At 43.8% G+C, this 12,432-nt stretch overlaps 1 protein-coding gene across 1 annotated transcript in view; it reads right to left on the bottom strand.

Annotated features, from left to right (window-relative positions):
• Positions 1-376: 376 nt before the first annotated feature.
• Positions 377-12,432, bottom strand: part of Ube4a (ubiquitination factor E4A) — a 41,345-nt gene continuing 29,289 nt past the window's right edge. The window contains exons 14-20 of the mRNA XM_051156323.1: positions 12,144-12,244; positions 11,928-12,041; positions 9,063-9,237; positions 6,723-6,903; positions 5,553-5,700; positions 3,771-3,928; positions 377-546 (exon numbers count right to left, since the gene is read on the bottom strand). Of these exons, the coding sequence (XP_051012280.1) occupies positions 420-546; positions 3,771-3,928; positions 5,553-5,700; positions 6,723-6,903; positions 9,063-9,237; positions 11,928-12,041; positions 12,144-12,244 (1,004 nt within the window). The 3' untranslated portion in view covers positions 377-419. The remainder of the gene's footprint in view (positions 547-3,770; positions 3,929-5,552; positions 5,701-6,722; positions 6,904-9,062; positions 9,238-11,927; positions 12,042-12,143; positions 12,245-12,432) is intronic.

The raw sequence follows: 12,432 nt of genomic DNA on the forward strand, positions 1-12,432 counted from the left end.
AAGTAGCTGACATCATAGTCTTAAAAGCAGTGCTTACTAAAAAATGTCTCAAGGGTACTTGGGAAGGGAAGGAATAAAGGGCAGGACATTTTTGTTGTTGGACTTAATTTAGGATAGAAAATGAAACAAGGGGAATAGGAAAACCGAGCTTGAAAATTAGTGATGATTTATAAAGATGCTTTGAGAAGGAGAATTTCCTGCAAGCCAGGCAAACAACAAAGTCTTAAGAATCTTAAGTATCATAATTTGCACAAGAACAATTTTCTAATTTAGTAAAGGAAAAACAACAAAGAATGAAATAAATCAAAACCGAAAAACAAAACACAGAAAGAAAGAAAAAGGAAAGGTTCAGCGTCAGGAAGAGAGAAACCACAACAGTTTACACTCTGGGCTGGCTTGGGTTGTTTTGTTCACAGTGTTTATTCAAGTTGCTCCTTTTGTTGCTTCCTCTCTGCCAGCCACCGTTGTATTTTTTCTTTCAGTTCTGTGTTTGGCCGGATCTGGTCCATGGTAAGGGGACTACGGTTAAAAGGGTCTGTTTGGTCACTAGGAGAAGAAAAGAATGAAAAGTGAGTTAATTCTGAGAATCTGATACCCTAAGGCCAAGCAGAGCATCTCAGCACCCCACCTGCCCTGTGACTCAAGACAGGACGCACTCTAACTCTGAGTCAAAAGCTGACTCTGGGGTTAGAAAGAAGAAAATGAAAAAAGTGTGATTTGAGAGTTTTCATGGTGGGCAGTGGTGGCACACACCTTTAATCCCAGCACTTAGGAGGCAAAGGCAGGCGAATCTCTGTGAATTCCAGGCCAGCCTGGTCTACACAGAGTAAGTTCCAGGACAACCAAGGCTGTAGCCAGGGCTCCAGTTTTGGGGCTGGAGAGATGGCTTAGCCATAAGAGCATTGGCTTCTTTTCTTGAGGAGTTGGATTCAATTTCCAGTATCTATATGGAGCTTCATAACCATCTGTAACTCTAGTTACAGGGGAGTCTTTTTCTGACCCCTGTGGGCACCTGGCACACACATGGTATACCTACACATACGTAGACAAAACATTCAAATGCATAGGTAAAAGAATCTAAAAAATTTATTTATTTTTGTTTTTTGAGACAGGGTTTCTCTGTGTGTATCTCTGGCTGTCCTGGACTCGCTTTGTAGACCAGGCTGGCCTCGAACTCACAAGGATCCACCTGCCTCTGCCTCCCGAGTGCTGGGATTAAAGGCATGCACCATCACTCACGGCCTAAAAAAATTTTTAAATGCTATCTTTGTCATCAGCCTTTAGAATTTCTCTAAGTCAGAGATCCTAGACACTTGTGTTATCGTAAATCAACATTTGTAGTCCCCCACCCTTTTGAAAAAAAAAAAAAGAAAGAAATGGGATTTTGTTATGATGTCCAAGTTGGCTTCAAATTCCTGGGCACCAATAACCTCCCTGTCTAAAAGTCCCAGGAAGCTGGGGCCATAGATAAGCATCACCGAATCAGATTTACTACTTGTAATTTTAGTGACAGATTCTTGGAACAGTTAAGAGATAAGGCCTTTAACTGACATTTGATTAAATTAGCTGATTGCTATACAAGTAAACGCAGATTATGGGTTTAATGCTGAGAGTATAGATAGTGGCTTAGCATGCACAAGGTCCTAGGTTTGATTCCAAGCATTACAATAAGCAAAGCTGGGACCAGCAGTATGGTTCAGTGTGCAATGATGCTGCCAAAGCTGTAGATCTGAGTTTGATTCCCACAAGGCTGAAGAAAAGAGCTAATTCTTGTAAGTTGTCTTACCTCTATACTTGCAAGTACACATGTGTGCTAGTGCAGACAGACAGACAGACACAGACACACAGAGACAGACAGACAGACAGACAGACACACACACACAAAACCAACAAATAAATGTAATTTAAAAACTTCAGCAAAGGGGCTGGAGAGATGGCTCAACAGTAAGAGCACTGCTTGCTCTTCCAGAGGTCCTGAGTTCAATTCCCAGCCACCACATGGTGGCTCGCAACCCTCTGTAATGGGATCTGCTGCGTCTTCTGGTGTAGATGTATATGAAGACAGAGCACTCAAATACATAAAATACCTAAAACAAAACCAAAAACAAACTAGAACGACCCAAGACTGGCTGGGGATGTAGCTCCGCTGGCAGAGTGCTTGTCTGGTATGCTCATAGCCCTGAGTTGCGTCCCCAGCACCACATAAGCCATGCATGACGGTGCATGTCTGTGATTTCAGCACTCAGGAGGGGGAGATAGGATGATCAAAGCTGAGTCATCCTCAGCTACACAGCAAGTTCAAACCTGGGTTACATGAAACCCTGATTCTAAAACAAAGCAAGATTCATGGTATACTTTAAAGACTGATCCACAGATCTGAGCGCACCATGATTTTCACTGACATCACTTAGCACAGTATCATACAATGAAAGTGCAAGAATGCAAAATGAAACAAAATTAATTTTTAAATATTAAAAAATTCCTTAAATTTGAGTCAACTTACTTGCATTTTAAATAGGCACTATGGTCTCTCAGTACCCTTTTCTATCTAATCTTGCACTTAAAAAAAAAAAAAAAAAGGTAAGGGGCCAAGTCAAGCAACAGTGGGACTTGCTTGATATGGGAGAGGATTATGAGTTCAGGGTCATTCCGTCTACAAAGTAAATTTGAGGATGGCATGGGGCTACATGACATGTTACCTTTAAAGACAAACAGTGGGTGGGGTAAGCTGGGTGCAGTGGTGTTAACTGTAGTTCTAGTTACTTAGGAAGCTGAAGCAGTCAGATTGCTGGAGCTCAGGAGTTTGAAAACAGCCTGGGCAACACAGCATGACCCCATCTCAAAATTAAATAAGTAAAGAAGTTGGGGGCTACAGAGTTGGGTCAGCAGTTGTGAGTTCATGCTGCTCTTGTAGGGGACCTGGGTTTTGTCCCCAATGCCCACTGGGTGACATAACCATCATGCAGTTGCAGGGGATCCAACACCTGCTGACTTTCAAAGACACTGAACATGTATGTGGTACACATACATACATGTACCCTGAACACTCACACACATTAAAATAAATAAACAGTTGGCTGCAGGGGCCACAGCATAAAACTCCAGTTACTCGCCTCCCTTCCTCGAATGCACTATGCGCTTCTAAAAGCCAAGGCAAGGGCTGCTTGGGTACTGACTAGCTTCCACTTATCCCTGCCCTCCTGTCTGTTCTCTCGACACCTGCATTTGCACAGGGTGATTGTGCAAACAGCACTGAGCTTGGTGAAGTTTATGCTACCACACCCAAAACAAATACAGTAAGTGAATGGGGTGTAAAATCTGAGCTAAACTGCCTCCTCCTTTCACATTTTTACAATTTAAATAAAATTAAAACAATTTCATGCCAGAGTACATTTTATGTTGACATATTCTATAATGTAGATAAAATTATTTTGTTTTTTGAGATAGGGTCTCACTGTGTATGTAGCTCTGGCTAGCCTATAACTTGCAATGTAGACCACGACAGCTTCAAAGTTCTGGTAATCCTCCTGCCTCTGTCTCTTAAACGCAATTCCAGGCTCCTGCTCCACACCTGGCTAAGGACTTAAGGAGGGAAGAAGGAAGAGCCAGTACTTCTCACCAGAGTTAGTACACCAGTCTTTAAAGCCATCAACAGGTGATATGAAAATCCTCCATCCATGTATCTACTGTATGAGGTATGGGCTGTGCAAAGTGCTGCTGGGAAGCTAACACAGCTGCGCCCTGAGGCGGTTCTGTGGGTGGGCATATACCTGAGCAAATGCCTGGCAATGGTGGACCTGTCCACAGTGACTCTGGAAGATGGGAGCACCACAGGGTCAGACATCAGTGTGCTCATGATGGGATCCAGGAACTCGTCACAGGCATCTGCGTAAGTCTCCTCTTCCTGTTGCTGGAGGTCTGCAAGAGACTGAGGCAACAACAGCAGGTTTCTAAAGCAAACTCACAGTGCAGCTTCAGCCTGCTCAGTAACTGCTACACTTAAACACGGTCAGCACAAACCCTCCACAGTGACACAGACAGATGATTTTATTTCTTCAAGGACAAGGACTAGATCCATGTTTGAGAGGCAAAGTTACTTCTGACTCAGGTTGGCTCGGCTGCTGGGAGTCATAGCTGGCAGTGGATGTAAACATCAGCAGAAGGGGAGCGCAACTTTCCGGCAGCATTCTGTTGTGAATGCTGGCATTTGAAAGGAGAAAGGGTGGCAGGGCTGTAATTATTGAGCCTGTGCTGGAATAGCAATTTCTGATATAAGCAGGCTAAAAAACGTAAAAGTGCATTTGGCTATGGTAACTCCACTTCCTTAGGGCTTTATCTTGCTAAGCTGTAGGTCAACATCAAGCCTACCTCAAAAAATAAACTCAGCTGGGCAGTGGTGCATACCTTTGATCCCAGCACTCAGAAGGCAGAGGCAGGCAGATCTCTGAGTTAGAGGCCAGCCTGGTCTATAGAGTGAGATACAGGACAGCCAGAACTACACAGAGAAAGTCTCAAAAAAAAAAAAAAAAAAAAAAAGAAAGAAATTAAGAAAGAAAGAAAGAAAAAGAAAGAAAGAAACTCATTGAGGAAAGACTAACACCAGTAAAGAAAGTTTTGTTTTTGGAGATGGTTTCTCTGTGTAGCCCTGGCTGTTCTTGAACTCAGAGAGATCCTCCTGCCTCTGCCTCCCAAGTGCTGGGATTAAAGGCGTGCGCCGCCACCACCACCCAGCCTAGAAGGTTTTCTATGAGACTTCTGTGCTTTTCCCCCCACTTTTTTTTTTCCTTTGAGACAGGGCTTCTCTGTGTAGCCTTGGCTGTCCTGGACTCACTTTGTAGACCAGGCTGGCCTCACAGAGATCCACCTGCCTCTGCCTCCCGAGTGCTGGGATTAAGGCGTGTGCCACCACTGCCCGGCTTCTCCCCACTTCTAAAGGAGCGTTACTGTTGTCAACTGAAGGGATTAGTTGAGCACATGGAGTATTTTAGTCTCTAAAATGCATTTCAGTAGAAACCAACCACCAGGAGAAATGAAGAGACTAGAGAAAAGCAGTATAAATCAGTCTCTGTGAACTACTCATCTTTGTTCAGCTTTTATTTATTTTGAGTTAGGAACTCATTAGGTTGCCCAAGCTAGCCTTGAACTTGCAATTCTCCTGCCTCACCTGGGTAAGTGCTAAGTTATGGCCATGCACTATCAAGCCTTGCCCTTCCTTCTGAATTTTATTCCAAAAATTTCTTCTGTGTTAACACTAGGTTTTCCAATCTTTCCTAACACTGGGACATAAAGATTCGTGGTAAGAAAGACTTCACAAATGCACATTCTTTTCACCTGGTAGAAACATCTTCAATCTCTGGTCTTACTCTGTCTTAGCAGGGGTAATCTTGAGCAAGATGGCTGCTCCAGTTATTTACTGACTAAGAAGTATTTGTTTCTAATGCCTCTAGGAAGTACCCTTTCCTCCCTGAGATAGGGCAAAAGCAGCAGAGCTGTAGTGACAGGATGGTGTTTCTTACTGCATATGTGAGAAAACAGACTGTCCTCTTCCTCACCTTGATTCTCTCTGCTAAGTTACTGAAAGCCACGATCATATTCCCCGGCTTATTGATTTTCTTCAGGACTCGGACTGTCTGTGCAAAGAGAGTAGGGGAATAGGAACGTCCATCCTTGGGCACAGTGGCACAGAAATTCTCTTCATCCCTGAAAGGTCAGCATTAGAAAGAAATGGGGCATCAGCGCATAGGTCAACGGGGAGCTAGCAGATGGGCTGCATAATTGTCATCCCATCACTTACAAGCCACATGTGCTCTTTTCAACTAGAAGGGTATTTCATTTATCTTGTATATCTCTGTGCATAGTGCATGTATATGTATATACATGTATAATTGTGTCTGCATGTGTGGAGGCCAGAGGTCAATTTGGGTGTCTTCCTCCAGATATTTTTGAGACATGGACTCTCACTGGTCCTCATCAGTTTCATTAGGCTGAATGGCTAGTAAGCTTCAGGGCGCTTCCTGTTGTTGCTGACCCAGTACTGGGCTTACAGGTGCATGCTACCACATGCAGCTTCTTAGGTGGACTCTAGGGATCTGAACTCAGACCCTCACGTTGTGCGGCAAGCACGCATGTTCTTTTCTGTGTTTTTGAGACAGGGTTTCTCCGTGTAGCTCTGGCAAATCATGGAGCTGATTCTGTAGATCAGACTAGCATTGAATTTAGAGATCCACCTGCCTCTGGCTTCCAAGCACTGGAATTAAAAGTGTGTGCCACTGCATCTAATTTTCTAGTAAGGATATCGTTATGAAGTATTCCATAGCCATAAAAAATACTTTCATAGCTGGGCATGGTGGCCCATGCCTTTAATCCCAGCACTCGGGAGGCAGAGGCAGTCTGCCTTCCAGGCTAGCCTGGTCTACAAAGGGTTCAGGACAGTCAAGGCTACACAGAGAAACTCTGTCTTGGAGAAAACAAAACAAAAATACTTTCACAAACAGTAGTATAACCAGTAAGTTTATCTTTGCACAGATCAAGGCAGAATGTTAGAATCCTGCACAACATCCCATGGATCAGATAAAATCTATTTAAAACTATGGAAGATTATTTCATCTATTGGCTAGAAATCACGCCGTCCTTCCCCCACTATCTTCACACAGTAGCCAGCCAGCCACTCTACTACCAAAACATTAGCTCCCCAGGGCTTGCTCAACGCCAGTCTCAGATACCCGAGATTTAAGTAGATAGTGCAGATGTCTGACACAAGCTGCTGAGGTTTGAAGTCAAATTCGCTGAAGTCCTTGACTTTGAGAGCGCCCATCTTGGGGCCAACCAGGTGCTGCAGGAAGTAGTTCAGCATGGAGATGATGCGCTCTGCCAGGAAGGGGTGCACAAACAGTGACTTGATCTCTGGAAAAGAAGTCCAGAATGCAATGCAGCAGTAATTCACTCTCTCTCTGTCTCTCTGTCTCTGTCTCTCTCTCTCTCTCTCTCTCCAGGGTTTCTCTGTGTAGCCTTGGCTGTCATGGACACACTTTGTAGACCAGGCTGGCCTTGAACTCACAGCAATCCACCTGCCTCTGCCTCCCGAGTGCCGATTTTTCTCTTTATATCTAATTATATTGATGACCTCTGAGGAGTTTTAATTACACAAGACATTTTCAGTGAAAAAAATATAGACAAGCAAAAAACAAACAAACAGGAAACAAAAGCTACTATCCAGACATGAACATTGTTAAAATAGTTAAAAAATACATTTTGAGTGCACCTATGTGTGTTACAGTGAAAACATGTGGGAGCCAGTTCTCTCTGCCACTATGTGGGTACCAGGGATCAAACCCAGGCTGTCAGACTTGCTGGCAAGTGCCTTTACCCACTGCTCCACATCTGACTTGAATTTGAGACTTCTCTAAATCCACTCTTCATTTTCTTATCCTTTCTCTCCTAGTTTCCATCTCATTTTTTTCTGTTCCACTTTAATGAGAGCCTTCCTTGAGGTTTTTTTGTTTTTTTTTTTTTAAATCCTTTCACTGAATATTTAAAGTTTTAAAAACATATATTCAATATTCAAAACATCTTTTCTGTCCTTTGTGGCTTTTGTCCTTGGCTTGTGGCTGCCTTATCTTCTCTGATTTCCATAATTTGATAAAGTTTCTTAAAAAACTTTTAAAGTTTTAAAAATCTATTTCTGTGTTTCTCATTAGGTTTCCTTTTACTCCTGCTCTTTGGCTGCCATATCACACTAAATTTAATCATTGAATGCAAATTATTTCCTGGTCTTTCCCTCCCTCACTTGCTGTTATTTGCTATAGGCTGTCATAAGTAGCTCAGGCTGGCTTGGGACTCAGAGTCCTTCTGTCTTCATGTCCCAAAAGGATGCCACACCATGCCTCAATTTTTTTGTTTTTATAACACACACACAGACACACACATCTTAACAGTATGGATTTTACAAACATAGCATACTTTAATTCTGACTACCCATATTGTAAATGCTTGATGGCTAAATGTGGCAATCTGGTTATTGAACAGGGCAGTGTTGCGGGGATGAGAGTGGAAATAAGATATTTTCCAAGGGGGCTGGAGAGATGGCTCAGAGGTTAAGGGCAATGACTGCTCCTCCAGAGGTCCTGAGTTTAGTTCCCAGCAACCACATGGTAGCTCATAACCATCTATAATATGATCTGATGCCCTCTTCTGGCCTGCGGGTGTACATGCAGACAGAGCACTGTATTCATAATAAATAAATAAATAAAGATCTAAAAAAAAAGAGAGAGACTTTCCAGATTAATACATGTACTCATACATGAACATATATGGTGCGCGCGCGCGCGCGCACACACACACACACACACACTCTCTCTCTCTCTCTCTCTCTCTCTCTCTCTCTCTCTCTCTCTCAATGGCTAACTGGTCCTCACAGTTTTCTGGGTGGTAGGGTTTGAACTTAGGCCTTTACACATGCTAAGCATGTGCTCTACTACTAAGCTGTACTCCCCACTCCTTCAAGAAACCAACTTTGTATTTTCTGGCATGTAATGGGGACCACCATTCTTTTTTGAAGTTTCTCTGGTTTGTTTCACTCTCAGATATAAAAGTTACAGTCACCACAGCCAATTTTCTTTTGGATAGGGCCTCATGCATCCCAAAGTGTTCAGGAACTTACTATGTAGATGAGGATGACCTGGAACCTCCGGTCTTCCAGTCTCAGTGCAGAGCGTTGGCATTACAGGTATGGGCCACCATGCAGGGTTTCATGCAGGTGAGGCAAGCATTCTACTGGCTGAGCTACACCACCTCTCCCAGATTCTAAACTCTTACTTTTTGGTTGGTTGTTTTTTTGGAGACAGGGTTTCTTTGTGTAGCGCTGGCTGTCCTGGCCTCACTTTGTAGACCAGGCAGGTCTCGAACTCACATTGATCCACCTGCCTCTGCCTTCCAAGTGCTGGATTAAAGGCATGGGTCACCATGCCTGGCCTAAACTCTTATTTTGAGCTGGGCTGATGCTGCAGTGAAACAGACCTTGATTCTTAATATTTTGGAGGGAAAGCAGACTTTCAGGTTCTTACCTGATGTCAGGAAGGAGAGGGTACCAATTGTTTCATTGGACATAATGTTATGGAAACGTGCCAGCTGCCCAAACATCTGCAGACCTGCCTCTTTTTCTCGGCGAGCTTCTGGTGTCAGACTCTCCCATTCTCCTCGGTCTTTCTCGATCTGTTGAATCTTTATCTTGCTCAAATACTATGGAAACAAGAAACCTGATACATCAGATAAGAGAAATGCAAATGAAGGGCCATGACATTTAAGAGGGCATAATTAAAATCCAATCATCTGGGTTTGGATGGGTGGCTCAATGGTTAAAAGCTCTTGCTGTTCTTGCCGAGGATCAGGGTTTATTCCTAGCACCAACACCATGGCTCCCAATCAGCTGTGACTCCAGTCCCAGGAACCGGATGCCCATTTGTGGCCGTCAAGGGCACTGTATGCATTTACATACAGTCAGACAAAACACTCATACATAGTTTTTAAAAAAAATCCAGAGCCTGTAAGGAGAGGCTCGGAGATTAGGAGCACTTGTTCTTCCAAATAGCAGCTGACAGCCACCTGTAGCTCTAGCTCCAAGAGATGCAACGACTTCTTTTAGCCTCCTCAGGTACCTGCATGCATGTGCTGTAGTTACACACAAGGAAACAAAACACCCATACACAGAAACCTTAAAAAGTCCAAACCCAGCCAGCTAAGCTGGGAAACCAGAGACCATATGAAGGTCATGAGCCTCTGACAGTGCAGGGTTAAAGAACTTTGAGAGGACCAGCCAGAAGCTTCAGTGGGTGAGGTACTTGCTACCAAGGCTGATGACCTGCATTTGATCCCCAGAACCCTCATGGTGAAAGGAGAAAACAGACTCCCACAAGTTGTCCTCCAACCTCCACATGTGCACTGTGGCAAGGGTACACACACATGTGAAACTGATTTTTTTTTTTTTTTGAGACGGGGATTTCTCTGTGTAGCTTTGTCTGCCCTGGACTCACTTTGTAGACCAGGTTGGCCTCGAACTCACAGTGATCCACCAGCCTCTGCCTCCCGAGTGTTGGGATTAAAGGAATGCACCACCACGGCCCAGCTTTGAAATTAAATTTTTAGAGGACTTTTGGAAAGGAATAGTGTCCTCATACAGATTATCTTGGCTTGAGCAAACTGCCAGACAACTGCCTGGAACTAGGATAGTATCTGGAGATGGAGAGCAGAATCAGTAGAGCCGCAGACAGAACCCTGGCTAAAACACCAGGCCACCACCAAAAGGAGTCCTTCCTAAAACGACAACACAAAATGTTCAAAACTTGCCTAACAAACCAAAGTTCTATAAACATGATATCTAGAGGGAAGTATAATTATCTAGAACTCCTCACCTCTCATCCTTAGTGCTGCAGCAAACAATCTCAAGAGAATACCATCTGCCTCACTTCCTGAGTTACACTATCCTTACTGTTTATAATAGGGCTATTCTCATTTCCTCGGAGAACCTATGGTAAATCCCAGAGTGCAGGCCAGACTCCTCTCAAACCACACATAAGTTACTCCGGGTTATCAGTAAGAGCACCTGACTGTCCAGTAGGCTACTCTCAGACTAACCAGCATCCATCATCTTCCTGAGGGTCACTGCCTAGTCATACTGATGCTCCTGCCCCTACCTAGAGATCCTGTTTCACCATAGGCCCAATGTAGAGCACACGCTAAGCCTGGACTAAAACCTCTGCAACTATGAGCTAAAAAAAACACTTCCTTCTTTAGGTTGCTTTTCTCAGGGACTCTGTCATAACAAGTCTGACAGTCACTGACCAAAACCACGATCCTGTGATTTCTTTCTGCGTTGCTGACCTATCGGTATACCCTAGTTTGGCTTTATCACACTTAAAAAAGTATTTATGTGCATGTATGTGTACCACATGTCTGCAAGAGTCTGTGAAGGTCAGAAGATGGTACTGGATCCCTTGGAACTGGAGTTACAGGTGGTTGTGAGCTACCATGTGGGTGCTGGGAACTGAACCCAGGTCCTCTGCAAAAGTAATAATTGCTCTTAACCACTAAGCCATTTCTCTAGCCCAACACCATCTTTATTTTTATTTTATTATTTATTTTTGATTTTTTTGAGACAGGGTTTCTCTGTGTGGCTCTTGCTGTCCTGGCCTTGAACTCAGAGATCTACCTGCCTCTGCCTCCCGAGTGCTGGGATCACAGGCACGCACCATCACGCCCAGATTCCACCACTATCTTTTAAACTCCAAGCCCATCAAGCTTTAATAATAACCCTTGATCTTCCCTCTGATGAAATGACAAACGTAGAAAGCTGTGTAATGTCAAGTGTGGGGGAACACTATTACACATACACTTTTGGTGTGCAAGAATGTTCTAGAAGCTGGGTGTGGTGGTGCACGCCTCTAATCCCAGCACTTGGGAGGCAGAGGCAGGTGGATCACTGTGAGTTAGAGGCAAGCCTGGTCTACAAAGTGGGTCCAGGACAGTCAAGGCTACACAGAGAAACCCTGTCTCAAAAACCAACCAACCAACCAACCAAACAAAAAAACCCAAAAAGGATTACTCTATCATAATTAAAAGGTCAAAAGAATATACTCTGTGAAGTGTAATGGTTCATGTCTGTAACTCCAAAACTCTGGGAGGCTAAAGTGAAAGGATTCCTATGAGTTTGAGGTCAGCTTGGGATAAAGAAAGAGAACTTGTCTAAACACACACACACACACACACACACACACACACACACACACACACACACACCGAACACTATCACCACCACCCCACCACCATCAATGTTGATGCCTTTCTCATTGAAACCACTGCAGATAGAACAGGAACATGTACAGTTCTCTCTCTCTCTCTCTCTCTCTCTCTCTCTCTCTCTCTCTCTCTCTCACCTGTATGGCTTCATCCAAAAGGAAGATAGCATCATTCATTAACAGGTTAAGAAATCGGAGGAACAGCGGGGGATTCATAGCTTCTAAATTCTTAGAGGCATAGTCAGCCAAATCCTGTAAGTTCCAGCCCAAGAAGAAGAAGATATTTTAGTACCAAATGACAAGTGTACTGAGGAGGCTGACTGAAGCAATTGGTTTCATGAAAACCTCTTTTACCTTAATGCTTTCTCGATAGCTCTCTGTCCCCCACATGTATCTTAGGATGGGATACATAGGGCGGCGGTAATTAAACTTCTGTTCAAATTGATGGGGGTCCCCTGGAGTAAGGCAAGAATGAGAAATCAGCAAGAGAGGTCTAGTGGAGAATGAGCAGGAGCTTAGGAGTATGTACTTTCTTTACTCTGAATGTCAAGGTTGCTGCCAAAATCTTCCCTGGGAGTTCCCCCAGCCCGTACTCCTAGGCTGTAGCTACAATCATCTGTGTAGGATCATGTCTACAAGCCAG

The sequence above is a fragment of the Acomys russatus genome, chromosome 14 (genome assembly GCF_903995435.1).
Source record: "Acomys russatus chromosome 14, mAcoRus1.1, whole genome shotgun sequence".
Classification (NCBI taxonomy): Eukaryota; Metazoa; Chordata; class Mammalia; order Rodentia; family Muridae; genus Acomys; species Acomys russatus.